The 27,843-nt window shown below is 48.3% G+C and overlaps 4 protein-coding genes across 4 annotated transcripts in view; 1 reads left to right on the plus strand and 3 right to left on the minus strand.

Annotated features, from left to right (window-relative positions):
* The window catches only part of LOC132765349 (bromodomain-containing protein 2), a 463,888-nt gene that overhangs the window by 143,621 nt on the left and 292,424 nt on the right, over window positions 1–27,843 (minus strand). The gene's annotated exons all lie outside the window — the stretch shown is intronic.
* The window catches only part of LOC132766377 (HLA class II histocompatibility antigen, DR alpha chain-like), a 43,459-nt gene that overhangs the window by 1,402 nt on the left and 14,214 nt on the right, over window positions 1–27,843 (minus strand). The window lies entirely within an intron of this gene.
* LOC137096445 (H-2 class II histocompatibility antigen, E-D alpha chain-like) lies at window positions 10–8,562 on the minus strand. Its single transcript, XM_067465589.1, has 3 exons — window positions 8,184–8,562; window positions 3,095–3,376; window positions 10–95 (listed from the first exon to the last, which is right to left on the minus strand). The coding sequence occupies exons 1-3, from the start codon at window positions 8,560–8,562 to the stop codon at window positions 10–12; spliced, it is 747 nt and encodes a 248-aa protein (XP_067321690.1).
* Window positions 14,049–25,893, plus strand: LOC132779134 (H-2 class II histocompatibility antigen, E-S beta chain-like). The gene is made up of 6 exons (XM_067465590.1): window positions 14,049–14,139; window positions 16,313–16,591; window positions 22,888–23,178; window positions 23,377–23,481; window positions 23,878–23,901; window positions 24,892–25,893. Exons 1-6 carry the CDS (start codon window positions 14,049–14,051, stop codon window positions 24,906–24,908), a joined length of 807 nt encoding a protein of 268 aa, XP_067321691.1. The 3' UTR covers window positions 24,909–25,893.

Below are 27,843 nucleotides of genomic sequence, written 5' to 3' on the forward strand. Positions count from 1 at the left end.
TTCTGCCACTCAGCGCATCCCTCCCTTCCTGGCCTGCAAGTGTTTGTCTGCCAAGGAGGGTCTCCTGAAGTAGGCAGCACTCCACATAAACCTCCCTTAAGCAAAACAGGGGTTCTGCATGAGTGTCACTGGTCTTGAGCTGCCAGTTCAGGGGCAACAGGGATTGCTTGTATACTTTATTTATTTATTTATTTATTTACTATACTTGTATACCGCCTTTCTCAGCCTTACGACTCAAGGCGGTTTACAATAAGTCAGTACACATAACAACAAAATACAAACTGAACCACAATTGCAGCAATAAAATCAATAAAAACCAACATCATTATCATCAGCATCTCCCAGTTAAATAACGTTGTCCAAGTCCCATTGTTGAGTGATTAAGCCGGTCTGAGTCCCTCTACGGAGGTGAGAAGATTGGGATATAACAGTTTTAAATAAATAAAATAATAAAATAAATTCAATTCCCTATGTCAGTTACTCTGCATTTGTAAACACTTGCTCATATAACCATGTCTTAACTTGTCTCTGAAACGTTAAGAGTGAGGGAGCCAATCTTGGGAAGTCTGACTTGGCCACGGTGGTCCACGCTCTGGTTACATCCCGTATAGACTACTGCAACGCTCACTACGCGGGGTTGCCTCTGAAGACTGCCCGGAAGCTGCAATTAGTCCAACGAGCGGCAGCCAGATTACTAACAGGAGCAGGATACAGGGAGCATACTACTCCTCTGTTGCGTCAGCTCCACTGGCTGCCAATCAGCTTCCGAGCACAATTCAAAGTGCTGGTATTGACCTATAAATCCCTAAACGACTCCGGCCCAGTTTACCTGTCTGAACGGATTCTCCCCTATGAGCCAGCAAGGTTGTTAAGATCTTCTGGAGGGGCCCTGCTCTCGGTCCCACCACCTTCGCAATCGCGTCTAGTGGGGACGAGGGACAGGGCCTTCTCGGTGGTGGCCCCTCGGCTCTGGAACTCTCTCCCACTGGAGATTAGAACTGCCCCTTCTCTCCTGACCTTTAGAAAGCTGGTGAAAACTTGGCTCTGGAATTTGGCATTTAATGAGTGAGTCCATAACTTTTGACCACACGGACGGATGGTGATGAATTGTGATTTCATTCTGACAACTTGGCCTTATGTAATTATATGATTGTATTTTAATGTGTTTTTATATTAGTGTATTATGGGAGGTGATGTTTTAAACTATTGTGTATGAACCTTCTGTTGTGAACCGGCCTGAGTCCCTCGTCGGAGGTGAGAAGTTCTAAATAAAAGTTCTAAATAAATAAATAAATAAATAAACTCCTTAGGGAGGGCATTCCATAGTCGAGGGGCCACCACAGAGAAGGCCCTGTCTCTCATTATATCTCCATGGTTTTAGTGCATATCCTTTTCTCAGTTCAGATGTAAGTAAAACATTGGAGGTTTAAAGCCAACCAAAAGTTTGTAGGGCATTTGACAGTCCTGGGTTTTGTTTTGTGTGTTGATGAACATGTGGGGTTGGATCGTATGGCCCTTGTGGGCTCTTCCTACTCTATGATCTTATGAAGTGCTGCGCTGGCTTGAGTGTCCAACTACAGCTCCAGAAATAAGAATTAATTTCCCTTCTTGGCCATGGAAACCCAAGTCTCAGCCCCAGAAAATCTCATGATAGGGTTGCCACAAGCAAGACGATGGCAATGAAGACTGGCAACCAAGATCCACATAGTCAAAGCCATGGTATTCCCTGTAGTAACCTATGGATGTGAGAGCTGGACCAGAAGGAAAGCTGAGCGAAGGAAGAGAGATGCTTTGGAACTGTGGTGCTGGAGGAAAGTGCTGAGAGTGCCTTGGACCGCCAGAAGATCCAACCAGTCCATACTTCAGGAAAGAAAGCCCGACTGCTCATTGGAGGGAAGGATAGTAGAGACAAAGTTGAAGTCCTTTGGCCACATCATGAGGAGACAGGAAAGCTTAGAGAAGACAATGATGCTGGGGAAAATGGAAGGAAAAAGGAAGAGGGGCCGACCAAAGGCAAGGTAGATGGACGGCATCCTTGAAGTGACTGGATTGACCTTGAAGGAGCTGTGGGTGGCCACGGCAAACAGGGAGCTCTGGCGTGGGCTGGTCCATGAGGTCACGAAGAGTTGGAAATGACTGAACGAATGAACAACAATAAGAAGGAAGGAAGGATAGGAGGGGAAGAGAACGGAAGGATAGAAGGAAGGAAAAAGGGAAGGATAGGAGGAAGGAAGGAAAGAAGGCAGGAAGGAAGGAAGGGAGGGAGATATGAACAAATTTGATCATTTTAATCAGATAGGTATATGGAAGGAAAAAGGAAGAGGGCCCAACCAAGGGCAAGGTGGATGGATGTTATCCTTGAAGTGACTAGCTTGACCTTGAAGGAGCTGGGGGTGGTGATGGATGACAGGGAGCTCTGGCCTGGAATGGTCCAGGAGGTCACGAAGAGTCGGAAGCGACTGAACGAATAAATAACAAGCCAGAAATGAAGTGAAGCCACACATCATCAACAACAAAACATTTGGAGGGGCAGGTTGGAGTTCTGAGCTGAGTGGGAGGAAATATGTCATCATATTTCTATATAGTTTGGGTGCTTGGAGATAGAAAATGGCCACCATAATGGTCTTCACATTGACTCTCTATTGGGTCCAGGGGACTTTGGGCCCTGCAGAATGAGGAGCCAGGGCTGTGTTCAGCCCACAACTACTATTTCCCTTTGTTGTCCTGAAAATCACCACCAAAAATGGGATTTCTGAAACCTTAAGGAAAACTTTAAACTAAAAAAAGAATCCCTATTACTTCTAAACCTGAAAAGGGAGCGAGGTTGAGCAAGCATCTTCTTCATGCCATCGCAAGGCCAAGCAGAGCAAATATTGTAATAATAATAATAATAATAATAATAATAATAACTTAATTTTTGTACCCTGCCTCTATCTCCCTAAAGGGACTTGGGGTAGCTTACATGGGGACAAGCCCAATCATAATAATGCAAATAGGCCTAATATCTTACTTTGCTCAGACCTTCAGAGTGTTCAGAATCTGCCTCTCTGCTTCCCAACACAAGGAGAGAGGATCCCAGATCCCGCTGACTTACCCCAGGTCTGGGTCAGGGGCTCTGGGAGCCCCCAGTGCTCCACTCGGCAAGTGTAGAAGTCTCCCTCTTCTGGGACAAAAGTCAGGTAGGAGAACTTGCGGAAGGCGTTGTCTTCACTGGGGAGGAAGCCCGTCTCCACCACCCCCTCAGAGACCACCTCCCCATTCTTCAGCCAGGTCACGTTCAGCACTGGAGGGGAGAACCTGTCCACGAAGCAGATGAGGATGTTGGGGTCTCCCAGCTCCACGGGGTCTTCGGGGAATACCCTGGCTGTAGGGGCAGCTGGGAAAGGGAGGGAAAGAAGAGCAAAGCTTCTTTGGGATGAGCCTACTTGCAAAAATCAGAACTACTGCTTAGTTGATACACTGCAGCACCTCCAGGGTTTAAGACAAACACCATGTCAGAAATTTTTTGCTGAGAAAAATGCTGGGCCAATGGAGGCACAGTTTCCCCTGACAATTTCAAACCAATGTCAGTGAACCGAACACAGCAGAAGGCATGGCCATGAATTGAGGGTTTCGGTATCCATTTCTGTTGTGAACTTGGAAGAAGAGTTACAGGTTGGTGATGTTCCTTCCTTGACTTGAGAAATCCTGGCCATTGCCGTATATACTCAAAGATAAGTCAAGTTCTTCAACCTTTTTTTTGAGCTGAAAAAGCCCCCCTCCGCTTCTAATGGGGTCAAGGCCAGGCAGTGGAGCCTAGTGGCCATTGCTTGCAAGATATGATGTATTTCTCTCTCCTCTTCCCCTCCCTTAACAGTGTGTTTTCTTTTCCAGTTAAAAGGGAGGGAAGGAGGGAAAGGAGATATATTTCATGTCCTCCTTATTTGTATGGCTCTCCTTCAAACCCGCCCAATTCCTTGGCCTATTTTTGTGTATCTAAATGTATTTATATGTGGATTTTTGTTCCCTTGGAGTGTTCACCGGCTTTTGCAAACCCTACAGATCTATAAATATATTTCTATATATGCATGTTTCTCCTGAAGTCTTTGCAAATCATATATATTTATTAATCTTATAAAAGCATTTTCCCCTGAAATATTTGTTATTCTCTCCTACATATATGTAGGCATTTTCCCCTGCAAGCTTTTGCAATCCATATGTACCTATATATCTCTATCTATCTATTTATATACATTAATTTTATATATGATTTTCCCCTCATATATTTGCAGTTCTTTGCAAACCCTAAGTACATATAGACATCTAGAGATTTCCATGTACCTGTTTATCTGTATCTATATGTATACCGTATTTTAGATTTAAATTTTCCCCTTACATGTTTGCAAGTCTCTACCAATCTTATATAGATACTAGCGGTCCCCTGCCAGGTGTTGCTGTGGCCCATTCTGGTGATCTGGAAAATAAAGTCATGAGAAAGTGTTGCTTTCTAATATGTATAATTTCTTTATGCTTGTGGGTAAACAGTATTTCTTGCTGTTTCTTTGTCAGTGTTGGTGTAGATCAGGGGTCCTCAAACTAAGGCCTGAGGGCCGTATACGGCCCTCCAAAGTCATTTACCCGGCCCTCACTCAGGGTCAACCTAAACCTGAAATGATTTGAAAGCACACAATAACAACAACAACCCTATCTCATCAGCCAAAAGCAGGTCCACACTTCCTATTGAAATACTGATAAGTTTATATTTGTTAAAATTGTTCTTCATTTTAAATATTTATTGTTTTAAAGAGGGGGGGGTTGCACTACAAATAAGATATGTGCAGAGTGCATAGGAATACATTCATGTTTTTTTCAAATTATAATCCAGCCCTCCAACAGCTTGAGGGACTGTGACCTGGCCCTCTGTGTAAAATGTTTGAGGACCCCTGGTGTAGAGATTGCCTGGTTTGCCTACTCCGAGATATGCAACATATCATTGATCTTCTTTAGGGGTCCCTTTCAAATCTATGATACTATATCTGTGCGTGGATCATATCTATCTATCTATATCTATGGCTGGATGGCTCTTTGTCAGGAAGGCTTTGATTATGTTTTCTTGCCCTGGTGAAGGGAGTTGGACTGGATGGCCTTAAGTATTTTCTGTTGGTCATGGGGATTCTGTGTGGGAAGTTTGCCCCGATTCTGGCATTGGTAGGGTTCAGAATGCTCTTTGATTATAGGTGAACTATAAATCCCAGTAACTATAACTCCCAAATGTCAAGGTCTATTTCCCCCAAACTCCATCTGTATTCATATTTGGGCATATGGAATATTCATGCCAATTTTGGTCCAGATCCATCATTGTTTGAGTCCAAAGTGCTCTATGTATATAGGTGAACTATAACTCCCAAACTCAAGGTCAATGCCCACCAAACCCATGTAGTATTTTCTGTTGGTCATGGGAGTTCTGTGCCCCAAGATTGGTTCAATGCCATAATTGGTGGAGCTCAGAATGCTCTTTGATTGTAGGTGAACTATAAATCCCAGCAACTACAACTCCCAAATGACAAAATCATTTTTTGAGTTTTAGGACATACATTGGGTTGTTAGGTGTATGCTGTCCAAATTTGGTGTCAATTGGCCCACTGGTTTTTGAGTTCTGTTAATCCCACAAACGAACATTACATTTTTATTTATATAGATATCGATAAATATATAGATGTACCTATATATCTTTATCTCTCGCTCTCTGTGTATATGCATATGAGAAATATATAAAAATAATTTTATATATGAATTTCCCCTCCTATGTTTGCAAGTCTTTGCAAATCCTACATAGATATAATTATCTATATATAGAGAGAAGTCTAGATAGATATATATGAATATAGATATATAGGGCTTGCAAATTTTACAGGGGGGAAATGCACACACAAATATATGTAGACATGTCGAGATAGATATGAATATAGATATATATATTGCAAATATTGCAAGGGAAATACACACAGATATTAAGGGCTTACAAATATTACAGGAGGGAAATGCACATATATAGAAAGAGGATTTGAAAACATTTCAGGGGGAAATACATATGTGGAATTAGTATATATAATTATAGATCTATAGCTAGCTCTGCATCGTTTATATAGACATTGAATGTTTGCCTGTTAGTGTGTTGGAAGCTAGCCTGAATCCCCATGGGAAGATAGGGCTTTTGCAAGCTCTATAGATCTATACATAGGGATACAAATGACGTTTTTTTTTTATTACTAGTAGTAGTATTATGAAGTTATTGTTGATACCATATTACTAGGTTCTTGTGGGTTTTTTCGGGCTATAGGGCCATGTTCTGGAGGCATTTCTCCTGACGTTTCGCCTGCATCTATGGCAAGCATCCTCAGAGGTAGTGAGGTGATACCATATTATTTTTGTTGACCCTCCTTTTCCACTTACAGAGTTAGTTTCCTGTTTTTCTTTGAAATATGGCAATTTTTTTAAAAAAAATGTACAGATGCCTCAATTAATGTCATTTTATTGGGATATATTTTGATTTTGAAGTTTATACTCGAGTCAATAAGTTTTCCCAGTTTTTTTTTTTTTTTGGAGGTGAAATTAGGTGCCTTGGCTTATATTTGGGTTGGCTTGTACTTGAGTATATATGGTAATTAACAAGGCATTATGCCAGGGACATGGATGAATGTGAAACAGAAAGGGCTTCTGTCCCGAGGTTCCAGAGTGGAATGGATGGGAAAGGGTGGAAAACGATGAGTCTCCTCAAAGGAGGGAGTCTTTCTGGGGCTGGGATGGTGCTTGGGGGAGTGGGGCAGCCCCCTAATCCCTCTCCCAAGAGCTGGATGCGCAAGGAGGGCTCCCCCTCCATGGCAGGTTATGGCCACCTACTGTGGAGGGCAGAGTCAGGGCGTGGATTCCTTGGGCCCAGAAAAGAACTGCAATGCCTTTGGATCTGCATGTTGCCTTGAGTCCCAGATTTGGGAGGGAGGTGAGATACAAAGATGGCTACCCCTAACAACAACAACTTTAGTTTTGTACTCTGCCTCCATCTCCCCATCACAAAGTGCCTGGAACAAGGTAAAAAATAAACACACAATACAACAAAAGATATATCCACAAGCATATCAAACAATGATTTAAACTCAAAGCAGTGGCCAATAACCTATGCTGTTGCAATACATGGCGAACTATAACCAGGAACAAGGGAATTGTAATTGTCTTTTATTATTATTTTTATTATTTATTATTATTATTATTATTATTTCATTCACTTATACCCCGCCCTTCTCACCCTGAGGGGGACTCAGGGCGGCTTACAGGGAGGGCACAATTAGATGCCCGATCACACAACAAGTAATCCAAAAAATATAACAATTCAGCAGTTAAATTAAAACATCAATACATAGTAAAATCATAAAACCTAAAACAATCTCATGTCAGAGTCCATATATCAGAGTCCATACATCCGTTCTATTCCGTTTGTCCTTGTCTATCGCCAGGTCCTTGAGTTAGTTGTCAGAGTGACCAAAAGCTTGGTCCCACATCCAGGTCTTTAGTTTTTTCCTAAATGCTAGGAGGGAAGTCGCCGATCTAATCTCCCTGGGGAGTGAGTTCCACAGGCGGGGGGCCGCCACCGAGAAGGTCCTGCTCCTCGTCCCTGCCAGCCTCACTTGTGAGACTGGCGGGGTCAAGAGCAGGGCCTCCCCAGAAGATCTTAAACTTCGAGGTGGGACGTAGAGGGAGATCCGTTCGGACAAGTACACTGGGCCGGAACCGTATAGGGTTTTATAGGTCAAAACCAGCACTTTAAATTGTGCTCGGAATTGGATCGAGCACAATTTTATATGTTGTACACTGCCATGAGTCGCCCTAGGGCTGAGAACGGCGGTCAACAAATGCAGCAAATAAATAAATAAATAAATAGGATAGTGCAGGTGTCGCTCATGAACTAGGGCATGGGCCGAAAGGGTGGTGCTCTGTCATGAATTGTGGACATTCTCCAAGGCTTGTCCAGACATCCAAGGGGGCCTTGGGAGCAGGGCTGGAGTCCAGGGGGGGCCTCTCTGCCCGGAGGGCCCTTTCCTGGCCAGGGAGGGAGGAAGGCCCACCGCAAACCAAGGCGGGGGAGAGAGAGAGAGGGCGGGCGGCGGGGGGGAGGGGGGCTCCGACCCAAGGAGAGGAGGGGGCTGTACCGTTCTGGGCTAGCGTCCTGTTGCTCAGCTCCATGAAGGTCTCCAGGTTGCTCTTGGTCACGGAGAGGCTGCCCAGGGCGCCGGCGGCCTCGAAACGGATGAAGGTGCTGAAGTCGGGGAGGTTCCAGGAGACAGTCCTCCGGGCCCAGTCCACCTGCAAGACGGCCTCGCCCTCGACCTCGTCCAGGTATTCGCCCGCCTCCGCCTTGGGCCCCGATCCCGGGAAGCTCTCCAGGAAGAAGGCCAGGTTCACGTAGTTGGCTTCCTCTGCGAGAAGAAAGAGAAGCCGTCGGTTGGGGCGCGGGTTGGGGAAAAAGGGGCGCTGCCGGCGGGCAGGTTGCCTCCCTCCTGGCGGGGGTCCCTCCCGGCCTCCCTCCATGTCTCCGGTGGAAGCGGACCCTGTGCCCGGCTGCTTTCCATCCTTCCCGGCTTCCCCGCCCCCACCCCGGACTCCGGAGCTCACTTTCCGCCGCGACGGCGGGCGGGCGGGCCAGGAGAACGACGACGGCGACGAGGAGGAGGAGGCGGCGGCGCAGGGGGGCTGCTGGGGAGGGCATGCTGCTTGCTCGGGGCTCTGCTGCTGGACGGCGGAGAGACGGGTCCCGAGGGGGCGCCCAAGGGGAGGGAGGGAGGGAGGGAGCGACGGCAGCGCCTCCGCCGCGCCCCGCCCCGCCCCACCCTCGGCAGCTCAGCCAATGGCGAAAAACAACGGCGCTGACCCTCCTGTTGCCGGGGGAGGCCTCTGCCGGCAGGAGCCCCAAGGACACGCTCGTTCTTTCTGCGGGCGGGAGGGGTCGTGGCGTCCCTAGAATCCCAGAGTTGGAAGAGACCTCCTAGCACAGCGTTTCTCAACCTGGGAGTCGGGACCCCTAAGGGGGTCGTGAGTGGGTGTCAGAGGGGTCGCCAAAGACCATCAGAAAACCCAGTATTTTCTGTTGGTCATGGGGGTTCTATGTGGGAAGTTTGGCCCAATTCTATCGTTGGTGGGGTTCAGAATGCTTTTTGACTCTAAGTGAACTATAGATGCCAGCAACTACAACTCCCAGAGGGCAAGGTCTATTTTCCTCAAACTCCATCTGTGTTCATATTTGGGCATATGGAATATTTGTGCCAAGTTTGGTCAATGTTTGAGTCCACAGTGCTCTCTGGATGTCGGTGAACTACAACTCCCAAACTCAAGGTCAATGCCCACCAAACCCTTCCAGTATTTTCTGTTGGTCATGGGAGGTCTGTGTGCCAATTCCATCCTTGGTGGAGTTCAGAATGCTCTTTCATTATAGGTGAACTATAAATCCCAGTTACTATAACTCCCAAATAACAACATCAACCCCACCAGTATTCAAATTTGGGCATATCAGGTATATGTGCCAAATTTGGTCCAGTGAATGAAAATAAATCCAGCATATCAGATATTTGCATTATGATTCATAACAGGAGCAACATTACAGTTCTGAAGTAGCAATGAAAATAATTTTATGGTTGGGGGTCACCACAACATTGGGTATTTTAAGGGGTCACATACTGTGACCCCTTAACTGTATTAAGGGGTCACAGTATGTGGAAGGTTGAGAACCACTGTCCTAGCCCATCCAGTCCAACCCCATTCTGCCAAGAAGCAGGAAAGTCGCATTCAAATCACCCCTGACAGATGGCCATCCAGCCTGTTTAATATTTTTATAATATTAAAGACATTATGCTAATTTCCACTGGTGAAAATTATATTTTTCCCACCCACCCTCTCCCTCCCACCCTCCCTCCCTCCCTCCCTCCCTCCCTCTCCCTCCTCAGCCACAGTATATTTCTACTAATCTTGCAGATCCAGCCACTGGTAGAGTCTTTGTATTTTTTCTTTGATGTGATCATTGGCTCCTCCATTTTTCATCATCATCATCATCATCATCATCATCACTCTATTTCTTAGTCGCTCTCCACCAGGTGCTCCAAGCGACTTACAATTTAAAACAGTTTATACACAATATAAAACATTCAATATAAAAACATTCAACATAAAAACATTCAGCAGTGACTATGGCAAAATTAGATCCGGTTACTTAAATGCACAACCAAACAGCCAAGTCTTGAGCACCTTGACAAAAGGTCGCAACTCCAACATTGCTCTAATATATGGAGGCAATGAGTTCCACAGAATTGGAGCATTTATCGAAAAAGCTCTACGATGCCTTGTAGCTTCCAGGTGTGCCTCCCTCCCTATGGCCCAGCATGTAGAGGAGATTTTCCTGGGTGGATCGAGGTGACCACTGATGGAGAAAAGGAATGAGGCGGTCCCTAAGATATCAAAGTCCTTGGCCATTTTGAGCTCTCAATGTCAGGATCAGGATCTTGTAAGAGATCCGATGTTCTCTTGGTAGCCAATGCAGTTGTTGCAGAATCAGTGTAATATGGGATCTTAGAGATGATCCTGCTAGCAGCCTGGCCACCGCATTTTGGACCATCCGAATCTTCTGGGTCGTTGACGTCGGAAGGCCGGCATATAAGGCGTTGCAATAGTCCAACCTCATGGTGACTGTTTTCACCCAGTTGAAGTAGACCTTCCATCTATCTGTAATGACTTTTTCTTTGTCCATTCTTGGTGTTTGCTTAGTCATAATTCCTGTAATGTCTAACAGCACTTGATCATACATATAATCATTCCAATTACTTAATGTCCATTTCGATTTGTCTTTCCATCCTCTAGCAATCACCGCATGGGCTGCTCTTATTGTTACCTTAAATAACTCCAGGCAATTGGTTTTTATACTCTGATGATCCAACACTCCCCATAGTAGCAAATCATTAATAGGTTGTTGTAGGTTTTTTCAGGCTATATGGCCATGTTCTAGAGCAGGGGTCCTCAAACTTTTTAAACAGAGGGCCAGGTCACAGTCCCTCAAACTGTTGGAGGGCCGGATTATAATTTGAAAAAGGCATGAATGAATTCCTATGCACACTGCACATATCTTATTTGTAGTGCAAAAAACACTTTAAAACAATACAATAATTAAAATGAAGTACAATTTTAACAAATATAAACGTATTAGTATTTCAATGGGAAGTGTGGACCTGCTTTTGGCTGATAAGATAGGGTTGTTGTTGTTGTTGTTGTTGTTGTTGTTGTTGTTGTGTGCTTTCAAGTCATTTCAGACTTAAGTTGACCCTGAGCGAGGGCGGGGTAAATGACCTTGGAGGGCCGTATCTGGCCCCTGGGCCATAGTTTGAGGACCCCTGTTCTAGAGGCATATTTTCTCCTGACATTTCGCCTGCATCTATGGCAAGCATCCTCAGAGTTTTTTAATACTGGTAGCCAGATATTGTTCATTTTCATAGTTTCCTCCTTTCTGTTGAAATTGTCCACATGCTTCTTGTGGATGTCAATGGCTTCTCTGTGTAGCCTGACATGGTGGTTGTGAGAGTGGTCCAGCATTTCTGGGTTCTCAAATAAACAGGGCCGGAGTCGTTTAAGGCTTTATAGGTTAACACCAGCACTTTGAATTGTGCTCGGAAGCTAATTGGCAGCCAGTGGAGCTGGTGTAACAGCGGAGTGGTGTGCTCCCTGTACCCAGCACCCGTTAGAAATCTGGCTGCCGAGCGTTGGACTAGCTGCAGCTTCCAGGCAGTCTTCAGAGGCAACCCTACGTAGGGAGCGTTGCAGTAGTCTAAACAGGATGTAACCAAAGCGTGGACCACCGTGGCCAAGTCAGACTTTCCAAGGTACGGGCGCAGCTGGCACACAAGTTTTAATTGTGCAAAAGCTCCCCTGACCACCGCCGAAACCTGGGGCTCCAGGCTCAGCGATGAATCTAGGAGAACTCCCAGATTGCGAACCTGCGTCTTCAGGGGGAGTGTAACCCCGTCCAGCACAGGCTGTAACCCTATGCCCTGTTTGGCCTTGCGACTGACCAAGAGAACCTCTGTCTTGTCTGGATTTAGTTTCAATCTGTCGTCCCTCATCCAGTCCGTCACAGCGGCCAAGCACTGGTTCAGGACCTGAACAGCCTCCTTAGTAGCAGGTGGAAAGGAGTGACAGAGTTGGACATCATCTGCGTACAGATGACACCGTACCCCGAGACTCCGGATGATCTCTCCCAACAGCTTCATGTAGATGTTAAACAACATAGGGGACAGTACTGATCCCTGCGGGACCCCACAGTACAATGGCCGAGGAGTCGAGCAGGTGCCCCCTAAAGACGCCTTCTGGGAGCGACCCTCAAGGAAGGACCGGAGCCACTACAAAGCAGTACCCCCAAGACCCATTCCCGCGAGGTGTTCCAGGAGGATACTGTGGTCGACGGTATCGAAGGCTGCTGAGAGGTCCAGCAGAACCAACAGGGACACACTCCCCCTGTCGAGCTCCCGGCGCAGATCATCCACTAAGGCGACCAAGGCTGTCTCGGTACCATGCCCCGGCCTAAAGCCAGACTGTGCCGGATCCAGATAGTCCGTGTCTACCAGGAACTCCTGGAGTTGTGTTGCCACTACACGTTCCAGGACTTTGCCCAAATAGGGGAGATTGGAAACTGGCTGAAAGTTGACGAATTGAGTGGGGTCCAGTGATGGTTTCTTCAACAGCGGTTTAATAACAGCTTGTTTTAAGCTGGCTGGAATGTTGCCTTCCCGAAGGGAGGCATTAACCACCACCTTTACCCACTCTGCCAAACCCCCTCTGGCTTCTTTCACCAGCCAGGAAGGGCAGGGGTCTAGGATGTATGTGGTGGGCCTCGCCTCCCCAAGAACCATGGTGACCTCGTCAAGTTGAACAGATCGAAACGAATCCAACAAAACTGGACATGCAGATGCTTGTGTTACATCCTCAGAGACTGCTTGATATTCAGACAGTGCTTTTTGTAGGTCAGAGCATGGTCCAGAGTGACTCCTCCCAGGTATTTGGGTGTGCTGTAATGCTCCAGTGGGATTCCTTCCTTCCCAGGTCATAATCCTCAGAGCTTGGGATGCTTGTCTGTTCTCAACATGAAAGGCACATGCCTGTGTTTTGGATGGATTAGGGATCAGCTAGTTTTCCCTGTAAGAGGCCGTAAGAGCACCTAGAGCTTTGGAGAGCTTCTGTTCTACCATCGCAAAGCTCCCTGCTTGAGTGGTGATGGCACGATCATTGGCATAGATGAAACTCTCTGTCCCTTCTGGCAGTGGCTGGTCATTTGTGTAGATGTTGAACATGGATGGAGCCAGCACGCTCCCCTTTCTTCTATGAGGCCCTGGAAATGTATGGCCATAGGTTCTACCTCATTTCCCTGGCCCTCTAAAATCGCACTAGCCTGGCACAGCCTTTTAAACTTCTTTGGAGAGGCAGGATTATTTTAAATATATGTGCTGTTGTGGTTTTTAATGCTTATATTGTCTTGTTAATTTTATGTGTATGCCGTCTTTCTTGTATGTATTGATTATGCCACTTGGAAACCGCTCAGAGTCCCCTCGGGGAGATACAGCGGTATAGGAATCAAGTTTTGTCGTTGTTTTTCCTGCCTAAGTGGAGTCTCTTGCATTTGTCAGCAGGCAGGTGGGCGGGGGCCCTTGAGAGTCAGGTGCAAGGCGACCCTCCACCCCGCAGGACCCGCTCGCTCATTCGCTCCCTCCCCCCCCCCCCTCTCGCCCCTCTCTGTCGGGCAGCCTTTCGGGACCTCTCTGCCCGGCGACTGATGACGCGGTCGTGTCGGTGCGCCTGATTGGCCTTCTCCCGGGCCGGCGGAGAAGGAGGGGCGCAAGGGCTGAGGGACTTTTCCTCCGGCCGAGCCGCCCCAGAAAGTGCCCGTCCCGAGCTGAAGGAGGCAGGTGGAAAGGGTTCGTCCGCCCTCTCCCTCCGCCGTCGAGGAAAGCAGGCAGGCAGGGGAGCGGTCTGTCTTGGTCCTGGCGATGGGTCCCTCTCTGAGTGACTTCGCCTGGGCGGCGGGGCTGTTGGCGCTGCTCCTGCCCGCGGTGGGGGCGACTGGAGGGGGCCCTCTAAGTGAGTCTTCTTCCTTCCTTCCTTCCTTCCTTCCTGGGGGGGGGGGGGGGCGAGGCGGGGCGGAAGAGCGGGTCGCCGTGCGTGTTTGGCATTGGGAAGCCCCCTTCTGGCCGGGCAAGGGCCCCGGGAGCGTGGGGAAGGGAAGGGGCCCTGCCTTTCCCTCATCATCATCTTCATCCCTTCATCATCATAGGCGCTCCCAAGTCCTGGTCCAGGAGACTGAGTCCCCTCCAGGCACGCCCATAGCCAGGATTTTGATTTGGGGGGGGGGGGGGGCTCAGGATCTATCCTAGCAAACTTTTTGTATCCCAATACCCCCACACATTAGAGTATCCTCTCCCCCAACCTTTTTAACTTGTATGCAGAACATATCATGCGAGGATGTGCGGGGCTGGAGGAATGCAAAGCTGGGGTGAAAATGGCTGGAAGAAACATTCACAACCTCAGATATGCAGATGACACCACTCTGATGGCCGAAAGCGAGGAGGAGCTGAGGAGCCTTCTAATCAAGGTGGAAGAAGAAAGCGCAAAAGCCGGGTTGCAGCTAAACGTCAAAAAAACCAAGATTATAGCAACAAGAATGATTGACAACTGGGAAATAGAGGGAGAAAATGTGGAGGCCGTGACAGGGTTTGTATTTCTAGGTGCAAAGATGACTGCAGATGCAGACTGTGGCCAGGAAATCAGAAGACGCTTCCTTCTTGGGAGGAGAGCAATGTCCAGTCTTGATCAAATAGTGAAGAGTAGAGACATCAGACTGGCAACCAAGATCCATTGCCTAGTCCAAGCCATGGTCTTCCCCATAGTAGTCACCTACGGATGTGAGAGCTGGACCTTCGGGAAGGCTGAGCGGAGGAAGATCGATGCTTTTGAACTGTGGTGTTGGAGGAAAGTCCTGAGAGTGCCTTGGACTGCGAGAAGATCCAACCAGTCCATCCTCCAGGAAAGAAAGCCCGACTGCTCACTGGAGGGAAGGAGACCAGAGACAAAGTGGAAGTCCTTTGGCCACATCATGAGGAGACAGGAAAGCCTGGAGAAGGGAATGATGCTGGGGAAAGTGGAAGGCAAAAGGAAGAGGGGCCGACCAAGGGCAAGATGGATGGACGGCATCCTTGAAGTGACTGGATTGACCTTGAAGGAGCTGGGGGTGGTGACGGCCGACAGGGAGCTCTGGCGTGGGCTGGTCCATGAGGTCACGAAGAGTCGGAAACAACTGAATGAATGAACAACAGCCCTCACACATATAGGATATATTGAGCATGGTGATCAGATCATGATATGAATAAACATAACAGCCTGAATAATGTACCAGTAAGACCTTCTTGTGGACCACCCTGAGAATTTCAGGGGGGGGGGGGGGCTGAAGCCCCTCAAGCCTCCCCCCCCCCCCCCCGCCCCAGGCACAGGCCTGCCTCCAGGGCTAAAGTCTTCACAGTGGCTCCTGGATTGAATGTGGAGGAGCCCCCAGTGGCGGTGCAGTGGGGTAAACCCTTGTGCCAGTAGGACTGAAAACAGACAGGTCAGAGGTTCAAATCCAGGTAGTGCACAGATGAGCTCCCTCTGTCAGCTCCAGTTCCCCATGCAAAGGGGACATGAGAGAAGCCTCCCACAAGGATGGTCAAACATCTGGTAATAGTAGGAAAGCTGGGTCCGGAAGCTCCAAGCTGTTTCCACTTCATTGCTTCAGGAGTGCTGTTGGCACAACACAGAACGGAACACAGATACTATAGAAGGGGTGTAAGAGTTCCATAATGGTAAAACCCTAACACAAACCCTAATCCTCACCCTAATCCTAAACCTAATTCTAATCCTAACCCTAAACCTAACCCAAACCCTTACCCTACTCTAAACCTTATCCTAACCCTCCCTTCCTTTCTATTCTCTCTGGACCACGTGACCCCTCCCCTTATTCACAGCCGCCATTGCGGAATGTGCATAACACTCGGAGCTTCCGGACACTGCAATCATACTATCACCAAACATCTGGGCAAATCTCTCACACCAGAAACAACTTGCAGTTTCTCAAGTCACCCCTGACATGTCCGCAAAGTCTTTCTTTCGCAGCTGCAAGGACAGACCTTTCCAGGTGGAAGGTGCTCATGAGGAGGGTTTGTTTGGTGCGCCCTCCTCAGCTTTCCAAGCCTCTCTCAATCTCTCTCTCTCTCTTTTGCAGGGAATTTCTTGTACCAAGAGAGGGCCGAGTGCTTCTTCTCCAATGGAACCGGCCCCGACGCACAGCTGCGCTACCTGAACCGGTTGATCTATGACCGGCAGGAAATTGCCCACTTCGACAGCGCCCTGGGCCGGTACGTGGCCCTTGCATCCATGGTGAAGTCCAATGTGGACAGGTGGAACCAAGATCCGGGCATGCTGCAGAATAATATGGCTAACATGGATGGCCTCTGCCACAACAACTATGGCATCATGAAGCCCTTCACCCTCAGCAGGAAAAGTGAGTCCCCTCCCCCCCATGCAGGTCAGGAAGATGGGTGTGTGGGGGTGGGAAGAAGGGGGTGTATCCCACCAGAGAGCCTCCCCTGCCAGGAAGACCTGCCCTTTAGACCAACCTCCCTTGAAACAGGAAACACATGTCTCTTTGAGCAAAAGTAACAATCATAATGCAAAGAGCATACTACAGAGGCACAATGTCACTGTCAAGAGTCCCTTGTCGTGTAAAAGAGATCCAGTGAGTCAGTCCCCTCCCCTTTTTCCTTTTGTGCCTGTGTTTACTTACCAAAAACATGTGCATCAAAACACAGGCAGATATCTGGAGGGAGATCCAGAAAAGCAGAAGGTCAAAGTAAGAAAGCCCAGGAAAGGGCAGGGAATCAGAGGCTCAAAAGTAACCCTCCGTTGGGGTGATTCCACCATAAATATAGCAGAGGACCAGAAGTACCCTTCTGTTGCAGCTCAGAGTAGGCTTCACCTTGCTTCCAAACACCACCACACAAGAGCTGTAGTTTTATAGTTGATTGAAGAAAAATCAAAGTCAGAATAAAGAATAAGCATTCCAAAGTCCCAGAGATTAAGGTTAAATGCGGGATACAGTTCCAAAGATCTTCTGGTAAAAGCAGGAGACATAATCCTATTGGCAAAGTTCAAACCAGAGTCCCAGGTACAAGCAATGAAACATTTTCCCCAAGAATCACAATGCAAGAAATCCCAAGCTTACCGCTTTCCAGACTAAGTTTATTCCATGAAGCTTTCAGGCTAATAAGCTATGTTGAACTGACGGTTTCACAGTGTTTCCAGGAGGCCTAAATATTTATTTATTTATTTATTTATTTATTTATTTACTGTACTTGTATACCGCTGTTTCTCAGCCTAGCTGGCGACTCAACGCGGTTTACAACAAAATACAACATACAAAATACAACAGTCAACAGTATACAATTTAAAACCATAAAAAGCATAATGCACAATATTGGCACATCAATAACAATCCAATGCATCTCCTGACTAAAATCGTGATCCAGTTTCGTCGTCCATATTACCAATCCTTTAATCATCACATTCATTGCACCGAATTAACCAAATGCCTGTTCGAACATCCAGGTTTTTAATCTTCTACGAAACACCATCAGCGAGGGGGCTGATCTTACCTCCATGGGAAGTGCGTTCCATAGCCGAGGGGCCACCACAGAAAAGGCCCTGTCTCTTGTTCCCGCCAGCCGCACCTGTGAAGCAGGCAGGATAGAGAGCAGGGCCTCCCCAGAAGATCTTAGGGTCCTGGTGGGCTGATAGGCCGAGATACGTTCGGATAGATAGATTGGGCCAGAACCGTTTAGGGCTTTAAAGGCCAGCACCAGCACTTTGAATTGAGCCCGGTAGCCAATCGGCAGCCAGTAGAGCTGGTGCAGCAGAGGAGTTGTATGCTCCCTACGCTCCGCTCCTGTTAGTATCATGGCTGCCGACCGTTGGACTAATTGAAGCTTTCGAGCCGTCTTCAAAGGCAACTCCACGTAGAGAGTGTTGCAGTAGTCTAGATGGGATGTAACCAGAGCGTGGACTACCATGGCCAAGTCAGACTTCCCAAGGTACGGGCGCAGTTGGCGCACAAGTAAATACCTTTCTAACATCAAAACATTAGGCTCAAAACATTAGGCTGTCAGCATCATAAAAGCATTGCGACGGCCTTGTACCGAGGTAGCCTCCCATCTGCTTGCCAGATGTGAACTGCTCCTGACCCGGAGATCAAGGTGAGCTTCTCGGGTCAAATCCTTATCTATGCTTTCGATATCATCGTGGGAAGGCACCTGGCCGCTATTCCCTTCATTAACATTCCTTTCTGGTGAACACAGCTGTGTTGGCACTGCACTGTCTGTGAGAGCTTCGGAAGCAGGCGAAGCAGGCTCAGAGATGTGAGGCACAGACAAAGAGCCAGGAAGCTGAAACCCAATCCCATCATCCTCATCGTCAGAAACCAGCTCAGCCACAACACCTTCATAACCAGCAGAAACTTACGTGTGGTGAGCCAGGATAAGCTTCTCTTCTTAGGACAGCAGAGTCAAACAGACAGACCTTTGATCCTGAGGAATCCATGGCCAATGTGATGAATCATTGACAGTACCGGCCCGCACTTTGATTGATTGTTATGAGAGATAGCTGGCTTTCCTGCAGGTTTTTAGGAATTTTACGGTTTTCAAATTTTTGTAATTTTATCAATAAGGTTTTTATGAGCTGTTGATTGTACTTGTGTCATTGTGTTTGTGCTTACGTATTGTTGTCTGTGTATGGCATTTGGTGTGCTTCTGTGTGCCGCCCCGAGTCCCTTTGGGGAGATGGTGGCAGCGGGGTACAAATAAAGATTTATTTTTGAGGTTCAAAAGTATTTATTGAAGTAAAAGAAATCCATTCTAGATAGAAAAGGGTCTTGGCACTGACTAGCTTACTCAGTCTCATCTTATAAGGAAGTTCAAAAGGGCAAAAGGTCAAAATATCTATGCAGCTACATTTTTCCTAGAGAGAGAGGCAAAATGCGTCTTCACTGGAAGGAAGTAAAAGGCAGAAAGGACAATGGAGGATGGCCACATGGCTAGCCCAGGGCAATCAAAATACCTTCAAAAAGGAAGTTCCCTCATCCCTCACAGAGATTCCATTGCTACATCTTCAAAGGGGGAGGAGACAGTAGCAAAAAGGCAGAGGAAAGGGGAAACCATGCATAGGAACGTGGGGGGAGAAATCCCTCATTCTAATCTTATCTCTTGTGTAGCTACTCATTGAGCTCTGGAAACTTGATGACACAAAAGTCTTATGCAGTCCAGGGATGACACAACCAAACAGACTTTTAAATGGAGAACCCACCCCCCCCCGCCGCCCTTTTATTTCACCGTTGATTGGAGGAAACAGAGGGAGAGGAGGAACAAGCCTACTTTGTCCCTTGCTAGGACATGCTCTGATTGAACAGGTTTCTTGTAGGTGACAATGGAAATGGAAGAGGGATAATAACACTTGAAAATAGAAATCCCTCTGGTCAATTCAAGGTATGCCAGTGATTGCTGAACCACAACACCCCATGAGGGTCCCATTGCCCCTAGAGCAGGCACTCTCAATCTGCGGCCCTCCAGCTGTTTTGGCCTCCAACTCCCAGAATTCCAGAGCATTGAACAAGCTGGCTAGGACTTCTGGGAGTTGGAGGCCTAAACAGCTGGAGGGCTGCAGTTTGAGGATGCCTGCCCTAGAGACGGGGGGACGGGACTTACTTACTTACTTACTTAGGCAATCCCTCGTTGGACGAGTAATATGGTCTTCCAATATTCTTGTGGGTTCGTAGGTGGCTGTGGAGCCCTATTCTTGCTCTCCATCTTCTCCCTCAGTGAAGGCATTGGTTTCCAGGTGGAAGGCGGTCTCGGTTGGGGTTGGCTTGACGCGCCTTCCTCCTGGCACATTTCTCTCTTTCACCCTCCACTCATGCCTCCTTGAAATCTGCAGCACTGCTGGTCACAGCTGACCTCCAGCTGGAGCGCTCAAGGGCCAGGGCTTCCCAGTTCTCAGTGTCTATGGCAGAGATTTTAAGGTTGGCTTTGAGGCCATCTTTCAATCTCTTTTCCTGTCCACCAAGGTTCCATTTTCCGTTATTAAGTTCAGAGTAGAGCAACTGCTTTGGGAGACGGTGGTCGGGCATCCGGACAATGTGGCTGGCCCAGCGGAGTTGATGTTGGAGGACCATCACTTCAATGCTGGTGGTCTTTGCTTCTTCCAACACACTGACGTTTGTCCACTTGTCTTCCCAAGAGATTTGCAGGATTTTCCGGAGGCAGTGCTGATGGAATCGTTCCAGGAGTTGCATGTGACGTCTGTAGACAGTCCACGTCTCACAGGCATAGAGCAGGGTTGGGAGGACAATAGCTTTATGGACAAGCACCTTGGTATTCCTACAGATGTCCCGGTCCTCAAACACTCTCTGCTTCATTCGGAAAAATGCTGCACTCGCAGAGCTCAGGCGGTGTTGTATTTCGGTGGAGAGGTGGCTGCCAAAGTAGCGGAAAGGGTCAACATTTTCTAATGTTACACCATTAAGCTATATCTCTGGCATTGGGGAGGGGATGGCTGGTGACTGCTGGAACAGCACTTTGGTTTTCTCGATGTTCAGTGACAGGCCAAGCTTCTCATATGCTTCTGCGAAGGTGTTTAGAGTGGCTTGTAAATCTTCTTCTGAATGCACACAGACGACATTGTCATCAGCATACTGGAGTTCTGTAGCAGATGTTGTTGTGACCTTGGTTTTGGCTTTCAGTCTGCTGAGGTTGAATAGCTTTCCATCTGTCCGATAGATGATTTCCACTCCGGTGGGAAGCTTCCCATCAACAAGGTGAAGTCTCATAGCGATGAAGATGGAGAATAGGGTTGGGGCAATAACACATCCCTGTTTGACACCCGATTCCACCTTAAATGGGTCACTTTGGGAGCCATTGCTGTCCAAGACTGTTGCCATCATGTCATCGTGGAGGAGCCGCAGGATGTTCACAAATTTGCTTGGGCACCCGATTTTTTGGAGGATGGTCCAGAGAGCGCTGCGATTCACTGTGTCGAATGCCTTTGCAAGGTCGATGAATGCCATGTACAGAGGTTGGTTTTGTTCCCTGCATTTTTCTTGGAGCTGTCGTGCAGTGAAGGTCATGTCCACGGTTCCTCTGGGGGGGGGGGGGGGATAAGGTGGATGGATAGAAGGGTTGCACCAGTTGCTTTTCCCTCAAAACACCAGGCCAGGAAAGCCGGAAGACAAGCGAAGGGACTTTGCAAGAGTTTTATGTGGAGGGAGGTGTGGGGAAAGGGCAGTTTGAAGCCATGGCTCCAGGGCAGCAGAAAACAAGCTTGCTCCCTCCTCTCTGTGACTTCCTCTTACATATTTATTTATTTCAAGCACTTCTTCTCCGCCCTTCTCAAGGGGTGACTCAGGGCGGCTTCCAGCCGGCACATATTCGATGCCTACAATTCAATACAATAAATAATATAACAACAATAAACATCAATAGTTAAATGTTAAATTAATACAATAAAATATCCTAAAAGGTCAGCCTGGTGGCCATCGTTTCGCCAGGATATGAGTCCATTCAGCATATCGTGATCCGTTTCCAAAGCTTTTAGTTGTCATTGTCCTTATCAGTCTGCCTGATTACCCATATCCATGTTTTTAATTTGCTTCTGAAAGAGAGGAGGGATGGCGATGATCTAATTTCCCCGGGGAGTGAATTCCACAGGCAGGGGGCCACCACCAAGAAGGCTCTGTCCCTTGTGCCCGCCAATCTCATTTGTGACAAAGGTGGGGCCGAGAGCAGGGCCCCTCCAGAAGATCTTAAATTCCTAGGCAAGATGTAGAAGGAGATACGTTCGGACAGGTACACTGGGCCAGAGTCGTATAGGGTTTTATAGGTCAAAACCAACACTTTGAATTGTGCTTGGAATTGGATCGGCAGCCAGTGGAGCTGACATAACAGGGGGGTGGTATGTTCCCTGTATGACGCTCCGGTGAGTAATCTGGCTGCCGCCTGTTGGAGGGCCATATTTACACATGGCCCTCATCCTGTCTCCTCTCAGCCGTCTCTTCTGAAGGGTAGAGTAAAGCTATACTTAAAGACTGTGGACAATGGATAAAGAATGATATCCTGTGTACTCAACACAGAGAAACCTACATCCTCTCTAACTGAACTTTAATAAGAAATGTGCCTGTATGGTGAATTAACAAGATGTTTATGTGTAAACAAGATATGTTATTTATCAAAGAAGACTTTGTTTTTTTTAAAAAATCTCTTGAGTACATATTTTAACTAAGAGGTTTTAAGGAAGTGTATATCTTTTGGGCAATTACAACTGCAATTACAACGTCAAAGAAACAACCATCTTCTGCTAACCCAATATATTTTTGTAGCGGCATGTCTTTATCCTTGACAGTTCAAAGACATGGTTCTTCAGTCTAACAGCTGAGTTACCTGTGTGCCATTGCATGAATGTTTATGAATATCACTGGTTCAAAGGACTGACTTCTAACAAGGTCATGCTTTCCTTGACTAGTGGTTTTCAAAATGTGGTCTCCACATATTCATTTGCCAAATAGATATGACATATTTTTATCTTTCCAATAAGGTTATGGTGCACTTATTTCCAATAGGTTATGGAATTTCCAATAAAGCTCCACTGAGATAGACTTACCGGAAGCCCCCTTTTCTTCCTATGAGATTCCCCCGGTCCTAGGTCCCCACTCCCTCACACTACCACTCACCCCGTTTCTTCTGTCCCTTTCTTCTCCAGTTCCACCCAAGATGAAGATCACCCCCACCCACTCTGGGGCCTCCTCCTCCTCCCGCAACACTATGCTGATCTGTACTGTCGGCCCTTTTTTCCCGGCCAAGATCACAGTCCGGTGGTTCAGGAACGGGAAGGAGGAAAAGGGGGACATGGTGATGACCTCGGGCCTCATTGACAACGGAGACTGGACCTACCGGGTCCAGGTGATGCTGGAGACACAGCCGGAGAAGGGAGACGTCTACGTCTGCCAAGCGGAGCACGACAGCTCTCCTAGCCCTGCCTCCATCGAGTGGAGTAAGAAACAGAGCCAAAAAGGCACCCTGTGGGATATCTGCCTGATGATGCCCTCCTGCCCTCTGCTCAGGGGCCTCCAAAGAAGGAGACCCCTCTCCCCATCACACAGTACTTCCTAATATGTATCTTTGGAGGGGTTTATGGTGCTGATGTACTGCCCCTTTTCTTCCTCCTCCTCCTCCTCCTCCTCTTCTGCAGGGCCCCAGTCGGACTCCGCTAAGAACAAGATGTGGACGGGGATCGTGGGCCTGGTCCTGGGGGTGGTTTTTGTGGCCGCAGGGCTCTCCGTCTACGTCAAGAAAGGTGAGGCTGTGTATGTGGTGTTCTGAGGACCACTTCTGAAAGGTCCTCACAGCAGTAGAGTGTAGCTCAGGGTGGTCAGGTCTTTGGGCTGTGACTCCCAGCATCCCCCTCACCAGAGGCCATATTGGCCTGTTTCTCTTGGGACCCAAGGCCAAGAGGTGTTGACTTCCTCTCAAGCAGGACTCTTCACCCTCCCAGAATTCAACTTCCAGAATTCTTGAGCATTGAACACGTTGGATGCCCCAATACCTGGAGGGCTGCAGGTTGAAGAGTTTGGGTTTAAAGGTTGATTGGGGCAGCCATGGCTTTAGAAAAGGGAGGGGTCGGGGGGGCAGCTGGGTTTGTGGGTCGAGAGGTCTTCCCTTTTGCCCTGACCGGACCCTTCTTTTTTTCCAGGCTGTGCTGTGCCCCCTGCAACAGGTAAGGCTCACTCTACTCTTTTTGGTCCTACAACTTTGCTTGGATGGAGAGGGGGATTCCCTGAGAGAGAAAGAAAAAGCCTCTCTTTGCAGGGGGGGGGGGCTGCTTTGGAGCCCCTCCCCCTCCAGATGATGGAAAGGAGGGAGGGGGCTGTGAGGGGAGGGTCCTGGCAAGGAGTCTCCTTTGTGGAGGGAAAAAACAGGTTACAAATAAACAGAGTACACATAATATTAAGAAGAATAAGAAGATGAATGAGGCCTGCCGCTCCCCTGGCCTTGGTGGGCCACACTCCCCCAGCCAGGCGATTTTATTTATTTCATATCCAAAGCATTGCATCAATTAGTATAAAACCGATAAAAATAGGAGTGCAGGCGGCTAAATATGTTTTGACCAAAAACGGGCAACAGCGACAGCATTGTCTGTAGCCTCCAACAATTATTCCTCTGTGCATGAAGCAGGGCATAGTGGACAAGCATACAGATGCAGAGTTGTGTGTTCTGCTCCACAGTCACACAAGGTGTGGGATTCTTTGAGGTCGTGTCCTTTTGCCAGGTTGTCTTTTGATCTGCCCACTCCTCTTCTGAGTCTGTTCAGGGACATCCAAGTTGCCCATTCTTGGTTTGGCCCTAGAGGGTGGGGGTGCATCCAGTTGGGACTTCCTGGTTTAGCTGCCCAGAGGGAGACCCTTACTTTTGCTGGGGGGACGTTGAGAGCACACAGGAACAACAACAACAACAACAACAACAACAGGAGCTTAGCCGTGGCTGCAGTTCTGAGGGACTCCTCCAGAATGTGCCAGAGCACTGCCCTGGGACCAAGGGGGTCACTTAAGTTGGGAGGGGCAATGGGGTCTTCCCTGGTGGCAGAGGGATGCACTCCCCTTGGGGGGGGGGGAAGGGGTGCCCTAGAGCCCCCTGCCTTGGAAGATCTCTCCTCCCTCCCTCCCCCTTCATCCCCTAATTGGCTTCTCTCTCTTCTCCTTCCACCCAGTGGGGCTTATGGACTAGAGATCCCCTGCTTCCTCCGAAGAGAACGCCTGACTGCTTGCCTGCCCGCCTTCCTCCTCCTCCTCCACCAACCTGGGAAGAACTTCGCCCTCAGGATCCCACTCGACCTTCCTTCGGTGAAAGGCGCTGCAAATCCCATATTCTTCTGAGGCCCGACCCTCATCTCAATGCCTCTCTCTCTCTCTGCACCTTGATCTGTCAATAAAGAGATGCTTCTCATGCCTTCCATCCTTCCTGGTCTGACACTCCCAAGACCTTTCTTTACTTTAGCACTTTCTTGGGCAGCATGTGTGGGAGGAAAGGTGGGCTAGTTGGCCTCTGGGGTCCCTCTTGGTTACGTTTGGACCAGATCCATCATGGGTGGGATTAATACAACTCCAGCTGTGGCTGGGCTATACCCCCCCCCCCATCATCCTCTGTCAATTCCCCCCAAACCCCATTGGTATTTCAAGTTGGCCAGGATGGGTCTGCGTGCCAGGTTTAATGGGAGTCACCGTGTTCCTTAGAATCAGAGACTTAGAAGAGACCTGGTGGGCCATCCAGTCCAACCCCCCTCTACCAAGAAGCAGGAAAATCACATCCAAAGCCCCTCAACAAATGGCCATCAAGCCTTTGTTTCAAAGCCTCCAAAGAAGGAGCCTCCCTCACAGTCCAGGGCAGAGAGTTCCACTGCTGAACAGCTCTCTCTCACAGTCAGGAAGTTCTTCCTCATGTTCAGGTGGAATCTCCTGTCTTGTAGTTTGAAGCCATGGCTCCATTGCGTCCTCGTCTCCAGGGCAGCAGAAAGGAAGTGTGTTCCCTCCTCCCTAGGATTTCCTCTCACTCTTGATCCCTGGCCCTCCTCGTGTCTCCTCTCAGTCTTCTCTCCTGCAGGCTAAACACACACAGCTCTTTAAGCCACTCCACATAGGGCTTGTTCTCCAAACCCTTGATTGTGGGGTGAACTACAACTCTCAAAATCCATGGTCAAGTTCCTCCAATCCCCACAGGTCGTGTTGGGTTTTAGTTCCAAGTTTGGTTCAGATCCATCATGGGAAACTATAACTCACATTGTCCTGCGTCAAACCCCCTCCCCCCCCCAAACATCCCTCCAGCATTTTCTGTTCATGGGGAGGGGGGGAGTCTTGTTGGGTCTTGTTGTGGCTGAGATGTTCTGTGATGATGAGGATGATGGGATTCAGATTCCTGGCTCTTTTGCTGTGCCTCAGATCTCTGGGCCTGTGGCTCCCACAGACAGCAGAAACAGCGCAGAGTCAACATCAACACAGCGGTTCCCAAGAGAAAGGAATTTTAACGAAGGAGATAGTGAACAGGTGGAGAGGCATTCGCCTCCTTCCCACGCTGATACTGAAAGTACTGAAAGCCTTGACAGTGACCTGACCCGGCAAGCTCGTCTTGATCTTCGGGTCAGGTGGAGTTCTCGCCTGGCCGGCAGAGGAGAGGCCAGCTCGGTGAAAGGTCATCGCAGTGATTTCATGTAATGCTTTCATGTTAGAAAGGTATTTAGGCTTTTTGCAAATCAAGGGAAAGTGTCAGTTCAACATAGCTTATTAGCCTGAAAGCTTCATGGAATAATCTTAGCCTGGAAAGCAGTACGCTTGGGATTTCTTGCATTGTGATTCATGGGGCAATTGTTTCATTGCTTGTACCTGGGACTCTGGTTTGAACTTTGCCAATAGGATTGTGTCTCCTGCTTTTACCTGAAGATCTTTGGAACTATATTTGCATTTAACCTTAATCTTTGGAACTTTGCAATGCTTATTCTTTATTTTGACTTGGATTTCTTCGTCAATAAACTATAAAACTACAGCTCTTGTGTGGTGGTGTTTGGAAGCAAGGTGAAGCTAAGAGCCGTCGCAAACTAGGTTCCTGCGGGAGAAAACCTTGCTAGCACGTCCCTGACGTCACGAGACTCCGCCTCTCGCCCCGCCCCTTTCTCCACCCCTTTCTCCGTGCGAGAGTGGTTTTTCCTTTGCTAGGGCAGCATTGCCAGCATACTCTCCCAGTTGGAAGAATTCAACTGAGAGAAAATGCGGGCAATGCTGCCCTAGCAAAGGAAAAACCACGCTGGCAAAGAGAAAGGGGCGGAGAAAGGGACGGGGAGAGAGGCGCAGGCTCATGACGTCAGGGACATGCTAGCAAGGTTTTCTCCCGCAGGAACCTAGTTTGCGACGGCTCTTACTCTGAGTTGCAACAGGTCTGCCAAGTATTGCACAGGGTCACAGGGTCCTCTGGATGGGATTGCCATCTTGGGAAGTGCATGGGTAGATACATAGGTATATGGATGGATGGATGGATGGATGGATGGATGGATGGATGGATGTCCTGCATATCCTCCCTCCATGGACCCCCTCCCCACCTTCCTCGGGGAAACTGCTCCTTCTGTGCTGGAAGAGAGGCATCACCTGCCCTTGCTCCTCTTCTTCTGTCCCTCTGCTTATTCCATCATTCCCAGTTCCTTATTTCCATGAAGCCTCCTAACACAACCCACACAGAACCCAGAAGGAGGTCAGTTCTTTGTGGTTAAGCGTGTTCTGCAAAAAGGTTTCAGAATGATCTGCTGCATCATGTGGTGTAGCTCAGAAATGAATTTCCACCTCTGCAAGAAGGGGAAGAACCTGCTGATGCTAGGGATGCGTTCTGGGCTCCTCATTTGTCTCTATGGGTCTTCAAGGTGCCTGTCAACTTATGGAGCCCCCACAAATTCCACAGGGTTTTCTGCCAGTGCCATTGCTTATAACACCTGGCATTGCCTGGCGCCCCCTCATCCATGTATTAAATAGGACTTGTCCCAACTATTGTCCAAGATCAGACAGCACCTGGGGCATTTAGGGCTGGTTCCTCTCCTTGCTGTCCCTGGGAGGGAATGTGGAGATGGTGTCCTCCTGGCCGACTTCCCATGTTCAGCTGCCAATGCCACAGCTTCTCCTGCCAG

The sequence above is a fragment of the Anolis sagrei genome, chromosome 2 (assembly GCF_037176765.1).
Source record: "Anolis sagrei isolate rAnoSag1 chromosome 2, rAnoSag1.mat, whole genome shotgun sequence".
Taxonomy (NCBI): Eukaryota; Metazoa; Chordata; class Lepidosauria; order Squamata; family Dactyloidae; genus Anolis; species Anolis sagrei.